The 19703-nt window shown below is 38.1% G+C and overlaps 2 protein-coding genes across 2 annotated transcripts; both read right to left on the bottom strand.

The window, feature by feature from the left end:
* Positions 1 to 4561: 4561 nt before the first annotated feature.
* On the bottom strand, positions 4562 to 5857 carry LOC137173790 (caspase recruitment domain-containing protein 8-like). Its single transcript, XM_067578865.1, has one exon. It carries the CDS (start codon positions 5855 to 5857, stop codon positions 4562 to 4564), a length of 1296 nt encoding a protein of 431 aa, XP_067434966.1.
* Positions 5858 to 13471: 7614 nt separating this feature from the next.
* On the bottom strand, positions 13472 to 14608 carry LOC137173789 (caspase recruitment domain-containing protein 8-like). The gene has a single exon (XM_067578864.1). It carries the CDS (start codon positions 14606 to 14608, stop codon positions 13472 to 13474), a length of 1137 nt encoding a protein of 378 aa, XP_067434965.1.
* Positions 14609 to 19703: the final 5095 nt, after the last annotated feature.

The raw sequence follows: 19703 nt of genomic DNA, 5'->3' as shown, positions 1-19703 counted from the left end.
TGTGATTAAATATTTATGTGGTAATATCCATCCATCCTATTGTAGACACTCTATATGTAATACAAAGTTACATTCAGGAACATCTTGTTGAAAAAGAGACCTGCTGGCTCTGTTGTTATTCTTTGATGTAGAAGAAAAATACATTTTCCCTTTGAAAGGAATCAGTGGGACTAACAGAGGAGATTTGAACAAGTTGTTTAATGTACATTTATGAGTTTTGTTCTGTTTGCAAGTACGGTGTCATATTTGTTTTAAGACACTGCTAAGAATAGTAATTTATGTCTACTTTTTATTTTTTGTTTGTTTGCACAATAAAAAAAATACAATTTTTTATAAGAGATTTAAAGGACCAGTGTGTAGGATTTAGTGGCAATTACTTAGTGTATAATCGCCTGAAAATAAGAACTAAAGACTGGCTCTAGAGAGGGCCTTTTGTGTTTTTCGTAAGTTTCACAGCTGCCATAGGTTCTCCGACATGCTTGGATGGAAGGCAGCCTGGTCGCCAGAATAAAACATTGGCATTGTACGTTTCTGCAAACCACAGATACATTGAATATCTACGTCTCAACACATGTTATACGTACATATCAACATTTCAACAAAATGTATCATATCAACATTTCTAAAGTGATGTAGTTCATGTGAGATCTTTCCCTCACTAACCCTAACCAAGTGGTCTTTGTGCCTAAATCTAACTAGACCTTAACCACAGCGATGTCACATCATAATACATAATTATTCAACGGATAATGGCCAACATTGAAATATTGACATTCAACGTATCTGTGGTTTGCAGAAATGTACAATGCCAAAGTTTTGTTCTGGCATTTGGGTTGTGGAAGGGGAGGGGTATTCAGCTGGTTGCGATCTGTGACTTCACCACTAGATGCCACTAAATCCTACAGACTGCTCCTTTAAAGATTTGATATGTACACAAAGACATTCATATATATATACAAGCACACATTTACAAATTTACAGCAATTAAAGCGATAAATAAATTTAAAGAGAGATAAAAGTTTATACAAAGATCTCTCCTAAAAGCCCAAGACAAGACAAACAGAATTACATAAATAAAAATAAAAACTTTGGATGGAATATAGTTTTTCCACAAAACAAAGTTAAATTACCTTGTTAAAAATTCTTAAAACTACATCTAGTCTTTCTCCCTCATTACATAAATAATCCAGAGTATATGAATAAAAATATTTCAGTAGTTTTAACTGCTGGACAGAAGATGTCTCCTCCTTCACCGTTAAGTCCGTTCTCAGTGTTTGTGCACCGGAGGCTTCAAGTTTACTTTAGTTTACAAGTTTACTCCTCATCACACTGGGAAGACAATTGGCTTCCAGTTTAGTTGCAATGTCATAAAGCCATATTTGAACATACATATCTTAAACTGAGATTTAAGGTGTGCACAGAGAAACTTTCCACCATCAGCAGATTAATGTTGAAATTTCAATGTCTGCGTTTCAAAGACAGCCGGGCAAACTCCATCTGCTGAGGAAAACTGTGTGATACAGTCAAAAGCTGCAGAACAGCAACTAAACACTTGTCTTTTATATACTGTTATAATATCAGATGTTAAAATTTCCAAAGTTTGAGCTGAACATATGTAGAAATGCTGCCTGCAAGTCAAAAGTCAGGGCTTCAACCTGCTTCGAAAGCTTCATTTGCAAAGTTACTTCTACTTCCCCATCGAACTGCCCACAAAAGGCTGTTTGTTCTGTAACCTTTGTTGCTAAGGTTGTTTCACGGGTTGTTCACAAACTGGCTCTTCTAACTGTCTTCTGCTATAAATCCTGTGGGTTTATTCTGAATTTGGAAAATATTCCTTTAGTTTTTGTGCACCACACACATGGAATTATCTTCAACACATCCTCAAGATCGACGCTCTCGCTAGCCCTGGACAACTCAAGACTATGATCTCAAACCACTTCACTGTTTCCACTGACTATTGTCCTCTTTTGATCTATTTAAGTCTCTTTGTATCTCGACATTGTTGCAAATGAAGGAAACCTCAATGATTTTTGAGGCTTAAATGAAGGTTTAAATTACTTGAATGAATATTTTGGATTTTATTTCATCTCCAACATGTGCAGATGTATTTGGGAAGTTCACATTTTGAGTAAAGAAGGAGAAAAATAAGTGAAATCCTGCTACTATAGTTTGTTTATATAGCCTCCAGAGCTGAAAAAAGCTTCCTAAAAGTGTGTTCTCTTCCATGGAGACCACCATGTTGAGAGAGGGCCTTTCAAGTTTTTCATGAGTTTCATGGCCACAGTAGGTTCCCCTATATGCTTGGAAGGGGAGGGGGAGGGGAGGGGTATTCAGTCGGTTGCAATCTGCAACCTCACCACTAGATGCCACTAAATCCTTCACACTGGTCGTTTAAAGCCTCTGGAAAGGCAAATCCATGATTGGCTATTAATTATGTAATTTGGGATCTGATGTGCATATAGTAAACAGCTAAAAAGTATGAGAACATAGCCTCTGACATATCCTATGTAATTCTTCAGAAAGTTTCTCTCTTCCCTTGTTACTGGGTTGCAGTTAGGCGGGGCTAAACTAGGGAATTTATTACGTAATAAATACCTGCCCAATCATATTTAAGAGAAAGATGATTGACGTGGCTATCCGGCCAAGCTGACTTCACAACACTTACTCTTGTCTCCTGCATGCAGTGCACTTTTCTTTGCTTTTAGCTAGATTGAGAATTCAAATTAGCCTGATATGGTTTGAAAGTTACTGTGTTGAGCTAACTAGCAGACTCAGGTACACCACCCAAATCTGTATTAATCACGGAGTGGAGTGTGGATAAGTAGCTCAAAAGTGTAGCATAGTAAAGCTAATGCTAACCGTTTCATGTTAGTGAACGAAAGATGCTAAATGATTAGCGCCATACTCCAGGAGTGCTAGTTAAATAAAAACACAGTTTCAGGTGGTCTAACCTAGTTTGTTAGTTAGGGGATTATTCAAGCTTTCAACCAAGCAGGGTCTATTTGATAGATTTGGTAGTTAACAGCAAAATGTTTAAGCTAATGCTAACCGTTTCATGTATGTGAATGGAAGATGCTAAAACGATTAGCGTCATACTCTGGGAGGTATAGTTAAATAAAAACAGATTTGGGTGGTTTAACCTGCTTTGCTAGTTAGTCGATTAGTCAAGCTTTCTAACCAAGTAGGGTCCATTTGATAGATTTGGTATTTTATTCCATATCAGTAAAACATTTTAGTGAATGAATAGAAAATAAAACGGTACTTGAGCTGAAAGTGAGCTGTCAATCAAACATGATCTGGACACGCCCACACAGTCCTGAGAAATGCTTTGAGCAGCCAAATGAGCTGTTTCTGAGCTAAGTTTTCTAATAGTTATGAATGTTTATTTTCATTCAGATTTTTGTGGATGCTTAATGAGACACTCAACTTTGATATCATATATGCATTTTTATGATTTCAAGCTACATTTCCAGAGGCTTTAAAGAGACAGGAGCTGAAACGGCCTGTTTCAGACAGAGGCTGAACTGAGGGGCTGCATAAAGGTGTAAGACAAATAAGGATTTTTTTTTTACTGTAAATCATGCAAAGATATTCCAGAAGGCCTTCCAGAATATAAATATACACCAAGAGGTGTGGTTAATATGTCTCCTTTAAAAATTAGAGTTAACAGGAGCTCATGTCCGCCAGCAGATGGCTCTAAACTCCCTCAAAGTTAAATCTCATGCTCACTCTGAACAAACAGATCAGGGAGATTCTCAGAAGCACATGCACTAAACCACACAGCATCAACAACAGGAAACACAGTGTAACTAACCTGCTGCCCGCTGTTCTGTTTTATGGTAATATATGGGGCACTGCATCTGACTTTAGAGATGAGTGTTGATGCCAGTAACTTAAAACATGGCATGAATGTGGGCGGTTAATTGAAGCCTCGTTCTGAATATTTGCAGCATGCTGTTTCTGCTTAACAGATATTAACCAATGAATCTTGATCTTTCCTACATGCAAATTTAAAAATTTACATTATTGCTCTGTCGATTTTAAGTTTCCCTTTGGTTCCTCTCAGTCTTATCAAGCTAAATCTGCCCTGTTACTGGAATTATTTCAAACTGATCAATTTACTTATTTCCTCCTGGCAGAAAGTGATACATAAATATAAAAATACAAATATCTGACAACTAATCATTAACGTTACATAACATTTCTCAACCAAACCGATACAGTCAATGGATTCACCAGGTCATGATGTCTTTATCAAATACAAGAAAGGTGATAAAAACAGTAAGTGAAACAGTTATATCTTAAGCCAAAATACTCACAACTGTCAAAAGAGGTCAAAGCAAACTTTCTCATAACTTCATGAAAAAATGTCAAACTTTAAAAACTTCTCAAAAAATTATCAAGATCAATGGATGACCAGTTTATGACCACCAGGTCAACATAAAGTGTATTTCCCGCCTCTTCATTGTGCTTCACATCAACCCGAGATGTTCACAGAGGAAGGGGTCGACCTCACAGAGAAACTCAATCATCTCTGAACTCGCAGCTTCACCTTTCTTCCTCACCGTATCGATGACAAAAGAGCCTTGTCGCTTTTGTTTTGCATCTCGTCCGCTGACTCCCTCTCAGAGTCAGTTATCACCTTTTTCTCAAACATCTTGTCCAGCAGACTTTTGAGAACAGGTCCTGATATCCCATCGATGAAGCAGGTCCGTATGTCCATCAGCCTCTCGTTTGAAGGGAGACTCTGAGCACACTGTCTTCGGGGCTTTGTTACTCCAGTAGACAAAAGACAAACCTGCCTTTCCCAGACACAGCAGGAGCTGTTCTTATCTTTCAAAAACAGCTTAATATTTTTCATGACTGTTTTTAAATTCACCTGGAATGATGGGAAGTAGTTGTCGTAGGACTCCTCATCAAATTCTGCTTCTGTTGGTTGAACTAGAACTGAGTCGTCTTCAGGACTAGTGGACAGTGTGTACTCCTGCTTTGGGAGCAGTTTACAGTGTGCAGGTGTCTCGATGTACCTCTCATCTCCAACTAACTTCTTCCTCATGCGCAGCACATCACGCAGCACGACGTTCTTTGGTAGCAACAACACATTGATGAGAGATTCTGGATCAGGATAAGTCGGGGGTCTGTAGAACAACAGCACCAGCGCTCGGACCGGGTCAGGAGGAGAGTCTTCATCCTTGACATTACCGAAACTAGAAAACCCTGTGATGTTTATAATGACATGAGTTTCTGTTATCTGATGAGGAGTAATAAACTCGATGCCCTCATCATCCACATGAGCAACTGACAAGAATTCACATCCACCTGTGGAGCGGATCTCACAGTGTGGGAGATGAAGCTGACACACAGACTGCTGGAGACATTTGATGTCAAACAGGGGTCCTGCAGGCGTCTTGTGATGTTGGGCCAGTAGTCTGCGGTTCCAAGAGACAATCCTGTAAACCACGTCCCCTTCTCCCTCCATGTGAAACACCAGATCTGTCACACTGCACTGATACAGGTCTGGACGGGAGCAGTGGAAGCTGTAGGTTTCCTCATTTTCATCAACAGTGATATCAGGTGTAAACTCCTCAAAGTTGTCTTTTAACAACATGTCAGGTAAACTTTCAGCTTGTGTAAAATTCTTGTTCTTTGCAGAAGGTATTTGACTAAATGCAGGCACGCTGTGAGAACGAGGCAAGCAGCTGGAGTGTCTTCTCCTCAAACTGGGATCCGAGGAGCAGGTTTGGAAGTGAGAATGGGTTGACAGGGTTTCAGTGACAGAGTAGCACTCAGTTGTAACAGGTGCCTCCATTTCCACCAGGGCTTCATAGTCAACTTTTGACTCACTTTCAGAGGGCATAGACAAAAGATAAATTGCATCATGCACTCCGTCTCCTTCAGTGCAGACATTGGAGTCCTGGAAGACTGCAGGCCCGCCTCGGAGAGGTGGGGGGTCAGCAACAGTAGGGGCCGGGAACTGAAATCTAACTACGTTGGGGTAACAATCAGATCTGTGTCGTAACTTACCTAGAGATTGATATGAGTCATTATCGGTCGTCCTACAATTTACTCTGAGTTGTATCCCTGAAGCAAAGTAAGTAGGTTCAGAGGTATTGTGAGAATTATCTCTGCAAATCCTGGACAGAGCGCCCCTGATCGTTCTGGCTGCTCTGCTGAAACAAGACGCTTCTCTTTCTGTTCTTTTATTTTCCACAGCTGGTGGCATTTGGTGATACTTATCTCTGTCCCTCTTCTGAGGAAGTAAGAGGTATGTGTCATTTTGTCTGAAGCGAGGAGGTGTCTGTGCTCCGTGTTCATTCATTCTTTTTCTCATCTCAGAGTTTTTAGACATATTCAAACTGCTCCTGTTCCCTGAAATAAAGTAGAGGATGCACAAATGAAATCTCCCATAAATATTCCAGTTTGTTCATTCAACAAAATACAATTCTGTATAGGTTTTTAACCCAAATACCGCAAATGATTAACCATATTAAGTCTGCTATTGGCTCTCCCACCCTTTCTTGCCACAATATGTCACACCCCTTGTGGATTTGCCCTCATCAGGAAGAGCTCATGTTCACAAAAAGAGTCTCTGAATGTCCTTTTAGGAAATCTGTCTGGACTATTTCATGAAAAAAAAGACCTGCTGTCATACGTGTGCTGTCTTCATTGGATTTGGGGCAGGTATTCACTGATATTTCTTACTATACAGTCACAATTTGAGATGCAGTAGCTTTTACAAACCTTGTAGAGGGGTTTGTTGGTCACTTTTTATTGCATCAATTAAACATTTGACAGAACAACTTCCTAATGAAACCTTAGTGATATTTTTTAAGGTCATTTCGATTACTTAACTTTACCTGCGATGGTGCCTTTAACAGTTCGTCTATAATACAGGATGTTACAGAATTGTTCCCTCAGCTTTTTCCTCTCAGCTCATGATTTTTCTCACTTTCAATAAATCCAAATATCATATAAATTATATTAAGTTCATTGAAACAACAAATAACACAAATGACAGCCTAATAGTGAGTTCACTGTGGACTGGACTGGTAAATCTGTCTGTATTTTTGTTGTTGAAATAATGCAGAATAACTCACTGGTTCATTTTCATTAATATATACATTGAACAGTATTATATTTAATAAAAACAACTATTATAAATGCTAACCAGTAAAACAATTATGCTCAGTGTTTCAGTTTCAGCGTCATGTGATGTAAAGATAAACTGATCATCCCACACAAATGTACATACTGTAATCCACATTTCTAACAAACTCACAAACACAAGTTTTAGCTATTATTTCAAATGTTAACACATCAGTTTTATATCTGACTTACCTGTGAGCTGCACAGGACGAGTTCAGTCTTCAAACAATGTTAAAAAAAAGATCAAATGGCAGAGATGGTTGGTTAACTTGTGGTTTTCAAACCTCTGTGTCTGTGTTTTCTTCCTCGTCTGGTTTTCGTCACAAAAACTAAGCTGAATTTTAGTAAGAGGTTATTTTCAGTCTTTCATCCTGCAATTTTTTTTCTCAAAAAAATCCCCCAAACTACCAACAACAAACAGAAAATACAACAGCCTAATAATGCTGCATTGTTTAATATAAGGACTATGATATAGATAATAAGGACTGTGTGTGTGGTGTCTAAGGGAAATTCTGTTTTATACTTTCTGTTATACGCTGTTATGAAACTGATGACTGATTGTTATTCCCCATCACTATCATGTAGCTCTGATGTTCCTATGATATTTTTAGTATGTGTAAAGGTTTCTGAATTGTGAATTAGTTTGTGTTCTTTGTCTTTAGGGTGCCCCCTGCTGCAATTCATTCACAATCCAGCAGTGGTTCCCAACCTGGGGGTCAGGACCCCTACAAGGTAGTCTTTTTAAATATACTGTAGCTTCTGAAAATGTATTTTTATGTTATTCTCTAATTCAATCTGGGTAAATTTGTCTGCATGTGTGTATTTTTTTTTTTTGGGCACAATTTGGCCACTTGGAGACGTTTCGGAGAGGTTTGGGGACACCAGTGACACCACAAACTAAAAACTCCTTAGCTCCCATAAGGTTAGGCCTAGAGGTCTTGAATTTTGTATAGGTGTGGTCAACAAGATGTAGAAGGTATGTGATGATTTGCATAGTTCTGGCATAAAGCACGTACTAGTTATTGTTATTCAAATATGACTCATTATAGACGAGGACCAAAAATTTTTTTGAATCATATTTGAACTGATGTAGTTTTGGTTGTGTTTTAGCCACATGCTAAACAAGCACATTTCTAGAAATAAGAATATGTTACCTTTCAAATGAAGCCTGATTTATGCATATCGACCCCACAGTTCTTCTGTTATAAGCTTTTCCATTTGGGTATGCCAAATAGGCGAAAATTCCAGAAAGGGGTGGATGTTAAGAGGCCACAGCAAATGTGCTCACATATTATTCATAATTTTGTCTCAATCATGTTTGATATAAGCACATCTCTGATAAAGGACACAAGCTGAAATGCATTAGTCTTAAAATAAAGTTGTTCTTTATACTACAAGTTGCTCTAGTTCTAACCCCTTTGGACTTCTTTCCTCCTCCACACACCTTAGACATAGGTGAAGTTGTGCCAGAAATCCCTTCTCTGCTTTTACACACACTGGATTTACCACAAGTTGACTCTATATAGTTCATGACATATCTCATGGATGTTCAAAAGACACAGGGTTGAGGTCTTTCTGTATTTTAGTGAGTTTTATAAATCAAATCAAGTCAAAACAACTTTGTTGTCCTCCTTTGTTGCAAAAAAGTAGAAATTCATCTTCAGCTTGCAGCATGAGAATCAACAATATCACATTATTCATATCAAACATGACAGAAACAGCAAGTGAAAACATTTTACTGTAGGGTAAAGTCCCCGCATGTTTCAAAGGCAGACAGCGCAAGCCTCAAACAACAGACCGGCTCTTTTTTCAATCCCCCAGGAATGCTGGCCAATAATATATAAGTGAGAGTCCCAAACTTCTCACTGACCATCTAAACAACCCCCTGCAAACAGAAAGGATCAGATAAGGAACCCCTCATCTCCTGCATGGTCACCAAACCAGACCACTGACCCAAACCACCTTTAATCCTTCAAGCTACAAGAGCCAGGAAGATGGGAAGACCAATTCACACCCCAGTGTGAATTGATAGACGCCATTTGCATAAACGACCCCCACCATTAGTTATCATAGCTCACCTCTACGAGCCAGTCACACTCAGAGACGAGCTGGCACCAACTTTAATCCGACTGTGGATTTTGATTTTCAGGACTTGAGTGATCAACTCAAGAACTGATCACTGGACAAACCAGCATAACGTACAAGACATGCTGCACAATATGCCATGCTCCAGTGACACACACACACACACACACACACACACACACACACACACACAGATACACACTCTTAAATGACATGGACCCCTGTCGTTTGCAGTCAGATCAAGAAGAACAGACGACTGTAAAACCCATGGACTTACAAATGTAGTTACAAATGTAGTTTTAGATTATTGTTGTATGTTAATGTGTGTGTATATCACAATATGTGTTGTATGTACTTAGGTTAGACTTTTATTCCACTGCCTTTATACCAAGAAATGTACCACTAATCCCATCATCCATGATAATGCTATCATGTTTAGTACCATTCTGCTTGTTTCACTTTCAGAACGCTAAAACTACTATCAAAATAGCAAAATTAGGAATCATGAAATTGTTAAATTGTAAATACTTTGATTAATGGTGTAATCGTATTCAGGAACTGTACCTGCCTGTCCGTGGACAGGATGGGACTGACTCTGCTCCCCCAGAACTCTGCAACCCCTGGGATCAGCCAGGATGCACCTTCTGAGCGGGCAGACTGAAACTTTTAAACAGTGTCTTATCTGTGACACCGTGCTGTTTTAGGCTGCTCTTTTGGGCTGCTTTTTGCTGTTTGCTGGTTCTTCTTGCTTTTGTTTTTGTCTTCTTGTTTTCTGCCATGCTGGTTGAAAGCTTGCATTTTGTCTGAAGATGTGATTCAGAACAATAGGAAGTAAAACCCCAAAAGTCTAGAGTCTTGAGTTGAGGATCAAGCCTAGGAGAACATGAACCAGGAGCTCTCTTCCAATGGGAACTTTTCATCTCCGGACTGGCCGACTTACTTATCATTACAAGATCCAGACTCCATCTTCTCAACCCAGCACATCGGACTCCATTCTCTGCAAGAAGCTACCCCAGGGAGCAAGCAAGTATTCGTACAAAACCCTCATCAACTTGTTTAACCTTTATGCTTTCGTGATATGTAATTTCAATTGGCAATTCAAAACTAAGCTGTTGTACTGTTGATTTGACTCACTGCTTCTCAGGTAACAGTCATCTCATCTGTTTGTCAGGTCTCTCATACCAACTACACAATACATAACTCTGCATCATGCATTTCAATCATTCACTAGCCATAGCCTTGTGTACCAGTTTTCCTTTCCCTCTTGTGTCTTGTTTGTAAAATGTTGTAGTGTTTAGTACTTGTAACTGTAGTATTTGTAATAAATGTACATGTAATTAAAATGAACTTGTTTGTGTTTTCTTGTGCTTGCATCTCAGTCACATAACCTTAAAAGACATATACCCTTGCAAAATCATAATTATGTTTAATAACAATCATAATTCTAATTGACTTCTCTTGTGTTTCCAACAAGGAGGACTATTTCCCTATTATTATACCTACTCTAATGTGAGATATGTCGCTGGACAAATAATTTCATGTTGGAGTTGTGCACAATAATAATTCATAATTCCCCGTAAAATCATAATGATATTCAATTGCACAAATTCCAACATTACACTATATTAGATGCAACTTCATAAAAAGAAAAGAATAAATGGCTGGAAATGACAAGACCAATTTAAGAAGTAAAATGATACATGGGATTCAAACCAATGTTGGCATGTCCATTAATTACTGGTTTAACTGATGTATGGCATGTGGGATGAATGATTAATTTTTGTAGATATTTTTCATTGCACAGACTCTGTACTGTCTCCCTGAAGGCAGGAGCTGAAAGTGGATTCAGGGGATAGTATGAATCCTCCAAGATTCTGTCTGTCATATGTTCATCTGCTTTGTCATGGTGATAAGCTGACGAGTGTTGTTTACAGCCTGATATTGCACTGCCAAGTTTGACTGTGGTGGAAAGTTTGGTCTTGTTTTTGACAGTCAGGTATTTGAACCAGGACACAATGTTGAATGTAGGAATACTTTTTATGAGGGACTGATATACTGTTTAAGATGTGCTGATTAACTTCAAAACTCCTCAGTTTGCGCGAAAGAAAGAGTTAATGTGATCCCACATGCTCAGAAATGGTGAAGGTTTGATCCAAAACAGTCCAAACATATTTAAAGGAGCTCACTTGCTCCACCTCCTGGCTGTTGACCGTCACAGACTTTAATGAAGGGTTTGGAAGGTTTTTTCTTATTACTGTCTGTGTACATTTCTTTGGTTTTAAACACAATTAACAAAAGATGAGAACTGTTAAACCACTGTGTTAGTTCTGCCACATAGTCAGTGTGAATCTGCAAAGAAATCCAGTGTGTGTAGACTAATACATTTAAAACAATAAGTCCGCTGACTACCTTTAGTCATAGTACATGAGGATAACATTAAGAGTTGTGACAGGAATTAGTTGTTTGACAACATCTATATACAGTATATTTATAGTACTTAGTTTGTATATTTATAGTGAAGTAATCCTTCAATCCAACCACAGTTCAAACTGATTTTTATACATCCAGAGTCCAGCAGATGGTGATATTTCACCAGTAATACCACAGTTAACTGATCCTCTACTTGAGTGCACAGGTTTGGTTTCAGACTAAAAATACAGGATGAAGAAAGAAAATAAAAATATTACTTTACAAATTACTAACACATGTGCCTCACTACCTTCACAAAACTCTCACCTCACAAAGCAGGATGTTCATGTATATTCAGGTTAAATAAAAAGGAGCAGAGAATTTATCTCCTAGAACATATTTAGACCATAAAATCTCACCACAAAGTCCCTCCAGTGACTGTTCTGGAGCTTTCAATCACATCACACAATTTTCCTTTTAGGAATATAAGGCAATTTTAATTAAAACATAACCTTGTCTGGGCACCACTTCCCTTCATGATTAGAATGCGTTAGTGCCAGGAGGAAGCACTACCCTTATTCACTTTAATCAATGAATCAGTCTCAAGCATTGACCTCTGTCTGCTGCACACAAATAAACCACAACAACATCTCAGGATAAATGAAGATATTTATAAATAGCTAAATGTTTTGAGGATACATGATAAAGCATAACATAACAAGGAAAAAAAAAAAAGGCCTATAAACGATAATAAAATAATAGAGAAAATTGTTTAGAAACAGTGGCTCCAAGTGTGTGACTCAAGACTAACGTACTGCAACAGGGAATGCTAAGGGAAAGCTAATTCAACTTCTCTAAAGAAATTATATTTTAATTTTAATGTTATTTGACATCAACCCTTGATCACAAAGCCATGTTATGCTTTACTGTTGACCAGTTTTGTTGTAGTTGATGTTGTCTCAGCAGGTCCGGTGTTGTTTTGGATTAAACTGGAGTTAGCTGTGGTGTTAGCGACGCGGTGCAGCCCAGCATGAGCCATGTAACAGATGTGTCTTCGTGATAAAGTGGTGTTGAATCATCGGTGAAGATGAGTCAAGTGGTTTCAGGCTGCTCTGGAAAGAGTCTTTAGGTAAGCTTAACTTCCAGTTTGCAGTATTGCTCTCAGCAAGCAGGCAGAGATCCAGTTAAAGTGTCACTGTCTTCTTTAAAGCAATGTTTGAGTTGAGGATTCAGGCTTCGGCTGGCCTCTTGTAATCTCAGTTTAGTGCCGAATAAAATCTAATCTGGCTACATTCAAATCCTTGTTCAGTGGAGATGTAAACTTCAAAAATTAAATATTATGTGTGGAAGTGTGAGACTTAATGTTACAAGTGAAATGAAAACAAACTGAACTTGTTTCAATAAAAAATTTAAATATGCATATATTTGGGCTCACCTCACAAAGCAGAGTGTATTTATTCAGGTTAAATAAAAATGAGCAGAGAATTTATCTCCTAGAACATATTTAGACCATAAAATATCACCACAAGGTCCCTTCAGTAGCTGTTCCGGAGCTTTCAGTAACATCATACAGTCTTCCTCAGCAAATACAGTTTGTACAGTTGCCTTGATTTTTTTTCTTTTTCTTTTCACTCATCAAGGTGAGAAAACTGCTGAAAATTGTATAAATTCATACATTACTTACAATATACAGAACATTCTGATAAATTCTCTGAGCTCAATGCACACAAGGAAACGTAATACAGTTATTTGCTTCCACATCAGTTACAGGACGATCAGTTTATAACCACCAGGTCAACATAAAGTGTATTTCCCGCCTCTTCATTGTGCTTCACATCAACCCAAGATGTTCACAGAGGAAGGGGTCGACCTCACAGAGAAACTCAATCATCTCTGAACTCGCAGCTTCACCTTTCTTCCTCACCGTATCGATGACAAAACGAGCCTTGTCGCTTTTGTTTTGCATCTCGTCTGCTGACTCCCTCTCAGAGTCAGTCATCACCTTTTTCTCAAACATCTTGTCCAGCAGACTTTTGAGAACAGGTCCTGATATCCCATCGATGAAGCTGGTTCGTATGTCCATCAGCCTCTCGTTTGAAGGGAGGGTCAGAGCACTCGGCCCACAGGTCCTTCTTACTCCAGTGGACAAAAGACAAACATGTCTTTCCCAGACACAGTGGGAGCTTTTGGTGTCTTTCAAAAACAGCTTAATATTTTTCATGATTGTTTTTAAATTCACCTGGAATGATGGGAAGTAGTTGTCGTAGGACTCCTCATCAAATTCTGCTTCTGTTGGTTGAACTAGAACTGAGTCGTCTTCAGGACTAGTGGACAGTGTGTACTCCTGCTTTGGGAGCAGTTTACAGTGTGCAGGTGTCTCAATGTACCTCTCATCTCCAACTAACTTCTTCCTCATGCGCAGCACATCACGCAGCACGACGTTCTTTGGTAGCAACAACACATTGAGGAGAGATTCTGGATCAGGATCAGTCAGGGGTCTGTAGAACAGCAGCACCAGTGCTCGGACCGGTTTAGGAGGAGAGTCTTCATCCTTGACATTACCGAAACCAGAAAACCCTGTGATGTTTATAATGACATGAGTTTCTGTTATCTGATGAGGAGTAATAAACTCGATGTCCTCATCATCCACATGAGCAACTGACAAGAATTCACATCCACCTGTGGAGCGGATCTCACAGTGTGGGAGATGAAGCTGACACACAGACTGCTGGAGACATTTGATGTCAAACAGGGGTCCTGCAGGCTTCTTGTGATGTTGGGCCAGTAGTCTGCGGTTCCAAGAGACAATCCTGTAAACCACGTCCCCTTCTCCCTCCATATGAAACACCAGACCTGTCAAACTGCACTGGTACAGGCCTGGACGGGAGCAGTGGAAGCTGTAAGTTTCCTCATTTTCATCAACAGTGATATCAGGTGTAAACTCCTCAAAGCTGTCTTTTAACAACATGTCAGGTGAACTTTCAGTTCTTGTAAAGTTCTTTGCAGAACGTATTTGACTAACTGTGGCCATGCTGTGAGAACGAGGCAAGCAACTGGGGTCTTTTCTCCACAAACTGGGATCCGAGGAGCAGGTTTGGAGGTGAGAACGGGTTGACAGGGTTTCAGTGACAGAGTAGTACTCAGCTAAAACAAGTGCCTCCATTTCCACCAGGACTTCACTGTCACCAGTATGGTGACTTCGATCTATCCTACCAATAAATACCGAAGAGTCAGGAACTTTATAATTGAAATCTGAATCTGAGTGAGTTTTAGATCCAATAATCCAGATATTGTGTGAATTATCTCTGCAAATCCTGGACAGAGCGCCCCTGATCGTTCTGGCTGCTTTGCTGAAACAAGACGCTTCTCTTTCTGTTCTTTTATGTTCCACAGCTGGTGGTCTTTGGGAGGTACCCAATGTCCCTCTGGTGTATGTGTTGTCACTATCGAAGCTGGGATATTTCTGTGCTCTTTATCTTTCTCTCTTGTGCTCTTTTCTTTTTCTTTATCCTTTTCTTTTTGAGACAAAAGTTTGACTCTCTGGCGATTCACCTCTGTGTCCAGTCATTCTTTTACTCATCTCAGAGTTTTTAGACATATTCGAACTGCTCCCGTACCCTGAAATGAAGTAGAGGAAGTAAAAATAAAATCTTCCACAAATATTTCATTTTGTTTATTCAACACAGTACTATCCTATGTAGGGTTTTAACCCCAAATTCCATAAATGATCAACCATAGTAAGTCTGCTAGTTGGCTCTCTCTCCCTTTCTTCTTGCAATATGTCACACCACTTGTGGATTTGCCATAATCAAAAAGACCTTTTATTCACTAAAAAATCTGCAGTCATATGTGTTCTGTCTTCATCATATTTGGGGCAGGTATTCACTGGTATTTTATTGACAGCATCATACTGCCAAAACCACAGGCAGTTATTTGGACTGTAAAAACATTTTTATTTTAGGTGGACAATATTTTTCAATTTTTACTGACTTCAAAGATCTTCTGCTCTATTTCTATATAAAATCCCTTTTCTAGAGCACAACAACATTTCTGAAAAATTCCAGGATGCTCCACAATACCCGAGTCCGCTCTGCTAAAGGTAAAAAATGACTGATACTGCTGTCCTTAGACATTAGAAAACATGCCATTTTATTCTTATTTATTTATATCATTATTTATATCAATATAGGAGCCTATATTGGGCTCCACCTGACTTTTTACCAGATTCACCTGGTGTTGAAATAATGGTGTCACAACTTCCCTAAATTCAAAAAATAAAAATAGGCCTGCTAGCCTTTAATCACACAACATAAGCAAATAAGTCTTTTGTACTGTTACTGCCATGACTGTTTACTCAAGGCAATTAGTCTCCACAATAAACTCCAGTACACCACCACCACCCACTATGACCTCAGTAATAAACATGTCGGTGTCAACTGAAAATGTATAAACTTTGAGTGAATAATTTTATGGTAAATGGCATTTACATAGGGCTTTGCAATGTTTCTGCTCATTCACACAGCAAGCTACCATGCAGGGTGCTGGCACAACCATCGGGAGCAATTTTGAGTTCAGTATGAAGAGGCTGGGTATCGAACCACTGACCATCTGATTAGTGTGATTAATCTCCATATAGTTAATGCAGTGTTAATGATTTGTTTCTATTTGTCTTTTCACGTGAAGTCCAACTCATTTTTGGAGGTACAATCAAAAGTCAAAAAAAGCTTTTGCACTCTGAAACAGACGTTTCCGTCTCTTTCAGTCAGACTCAGGTATGAGAGTCTCTGTTTGGGATAAAGATTCATCTGTGGGGTTGAAGCCAGGTCCATTTGCATTCTTACTGATAAGCTTCAGTGATCACAATCTGAGTAAGAAGCTATCACAGATGAACCGTTAAAGGCCACATCACAGGTAAGGTTAAGAAATAACCCAAAAAAGTCACTAAGGTTACATTTATAAGTTGTTGTGTCATATGTTTAACTGATGTCATAAAAAGTGACCAACAAACTCATCTGCAAGGTTTGAAAAAGCTACTGTGTCCCAAAGTGTGACTTCATAAAGAAAAATCAGAAATGATCTCCGATAACAGAAACTGGGAAGAGACTGTTACGTTCTCTTGCTCTACAATACAGGATGTTTCAGAATTGTTCTCTCAGCGTTTACTTTTTAACTCAAGATTTTTTTTATCATTTTCAATAAATCCAAATAACAGATCAATTATATTAAGTTCATTGAAACAACAAATAACAAATGATAAAATTCAACAGTGACTGTTGCTGAACCATATTTTATGTTATAGAGAAATACTTACACCAGACACCACAAACCACAAACACTAACAATCTCCATACAGTGAGCTGTAACTGATTAATGATGAACAATAAAAAAGTCTTTCATCCATTGAGGAGGAAACATTCCTTTTACCAAAGTAAAAGCAACAATGTGAAATACTCCATTACAAGTAATAGTCCTGAATACAAAATCTTACTGAAGTACAGAAATATTATCAGCAAAACATACTTTAAGTATGCAAAGCAAAAGTATTCATTATGTCAGTTATATATTATGTTATGGCTGATATATAAACATGTACTTGATCAAATGGAGATAATGTGGACTACTTTGTACACTATTTTCATCTAAATAAATCTGTTCTTTTGATAATCATATAATCAGATTTGTAGGTAAAGTCCTAAAGTCAGTATTTCCTCCAGCTGTCAGATACATTTAGTACAGTACTAAAAAATTTATTGGACCAAAACTTTAAAGTAGGAGAAAAATGCTGATTCAAAATTGCCCTCAAGTACAGTAAAGTAATAATAACTAATGAATAAATCACCTCCAGTTTAATAAGTGCACATGGTTTTCATTCACACACAAAGACAGAAAAAATAGTTTCCTCTCAACTCATTTTCAAAAACAGAGATGAACTTACTCTACATATTCCCGTCTTATCTTAGTCCATCAGTGCAGCAGCTCTCTCGTGTTGTGATGATGTCTGAAAAATAAGTTATTATTCATCTCAGTGGGACGACCTGTGTCAGTTAGAACTCCCACCCATCATTATTCAACTCTGATTCTGCTACTTCCCTGTTACAGTCAGACACCTGAGGCTAAACTCTGTTAATCAGCCCTGTGTGTGTGCAGGCTACTGTTTCCTCATTACCGATAAAAGATCAAAGTACAAAATACATAGTCAGACGGGTCTGACAGTGACATAAAAAGCAGGCAATGTTCCAGTCTTGACCAATGATGCTGATAGTAAGTTATTTCTCACTGAGCTCTTTGTGACATCAGACAAGATCAATAAACTCAGCAGGCTCAGTCTGTGATTTTGATGATTGTATGAAGACTTTTGAGAACTCTGTTTTGCTCTTTCTGTTCTGAAAATAAGAAACACAGTTTAGGTGTTTATGTCAGAACTGGTCCTTTTATTTACAACAATTAGTCCAATATCTCATATCCCAATATAGGTCATTTCATATCCAGATAACGATACATATCATAACATATATAACATAAATGAACATAGTCTTAGGGCTGGACGCTATGGACAAAATCAAATATCATGATATTTTTGACCAAAAACCTTGATATTGATATTGTGGCAGTATTGCAGGGATGACAAAAGATAATGATATGATAAATAATCATCAGTAACGCGTTCATATAATGACTAAGTGGATAAAGGCAAATAATAGGACAGCTAGAACAGTCTGGTAAGTTCAGAAAATTACATCATTTCACTGTAATGCAGCCTTTAAAACCAGGAAAAGACAACACCTATGCCATATCATGATATTATGATATCCAAAATCTAAGATATATCTAGTCTCATATCACAATATCAATATAATATCGATATATTGCCCAACACTACATAGTCTCTACTGAGTTTTGCTGTCATGTTACTCTTCATGGTGCGCTCACACTCTATGTATAGGCTGTGGTTTTTCAGTGTATCAAACTGAGCATAAATATACAGTTGCAATGTTGTCCAATCTCACATGATGTTTTTGTTTAGTCCATATGAAAAGTTACTTATTTTGGTCTAATAAAAACAATAATAAAGACTTGAGGCCTATTTTGTGTCGGTCATGGACAGAGTAATTTGATTAACCAAATTAACCTCATTCACTCTGAGACATCCACATGTAAATTCACATGTAAATTTTGATACAGTTTCCTTCTACAAGAGCATGTATGCTGGCAGCTTTATGATGTTGCAGGTGATATTATACATATCAGAAAGAGTCAAATCCACTGGGCTGACACTCAAGTGTTTCAATCTGTGACTGGAGCTCCTCTTCCTTCACATCTGAGCTGCTGACAAGAAAACACAGTTTAAACATAGAAAATTAAATCACTCAAATGTTCAGTGAAAAATGTCAAAGCTTACAAAGGCCCTTTGTAAGCTTACAAACAACAATTTTGTTTACAGTCATAACCCTGGTCTCATTTAACAGGCAAATATTTAAATTTTACAACCAAAAGGTCACAATGGGTATAAATGATCCTGAAAGTAATGCCAGCATGAGAGAGACCTATAATGAACACTTGAACACTAAAAGCAGGTTAAAAACCTTACTTTTCACAACAGTTTATAGCTAAATTATGTGTGTGTGTGTTTTATATATTTTGACATTCATATATTCTGCACTGATTCTTGTATAACTGCACTAACAGCTGTTGATGCATACTGATTTTCTGCATTTGCAGTTCTATGATTGTGTTGTGATGGTACTGTCACTTATGTAAAGCACATTGTGTTGCCCTGTCTATGAAATGTGCTATAAATAAAGTTTATACACTTTATAACAAACACAACAAGCACATATCAAAAACACCTGCAGCTTCATGAAATTCCTGCTTTACAACCATAAAAAACACCTGCCAGGTGTTATTTAGCTGCACTATACATAGACAAAGTCCCAGCAATAAGTATCTGTACTGTATGCGTCAGAGCAGGACTGACAGTAACATTTATCAAATCTCACTTTTTTATCTTATTGAATTGAATTGAATCTTATCTTATTAATACTGGCTGTCAGTACTCAGAGTAT

The sequence above is a fragment of the Thunnus thynnus genome, chromosome 21, assembly GCF_963924715.1.
Source record: "Thunnus thynnus chromosome 21, fThuThy2.1, whole genome shotgun sequence".
Classification (NCBI taxonomy): domain Eukaryota; kingdom Metazoa; phylum Chordata; class Actinopteri; order Scombriformes; family Scombridae; genus Thunnus; species Thunnus thynnus.
The sequence above is the reverse complement of the archived record's forward strand: the minus strand, read 5'-3'. Positions and strand labels throughout refer to the sequence as shown.

What these genes read in the sequence shown, in the direction of transcription:
- LOC137173790 (XM_067578865.1), bottom strand. Translation starts at nt 5,857, where the DNA reads ATGCCCTCTGAAAGTGAGTCAAAAGTTGACTATGAAGCCCTGGTGGAA.
- LOC137173789 (XM_067578864.1), bottom strand. Translation starts at nt 14,608, where the DNA reads ATGTTGTTAAAAGACAGCTTTGAGGAGTTTACACCTGATATCACTGTT.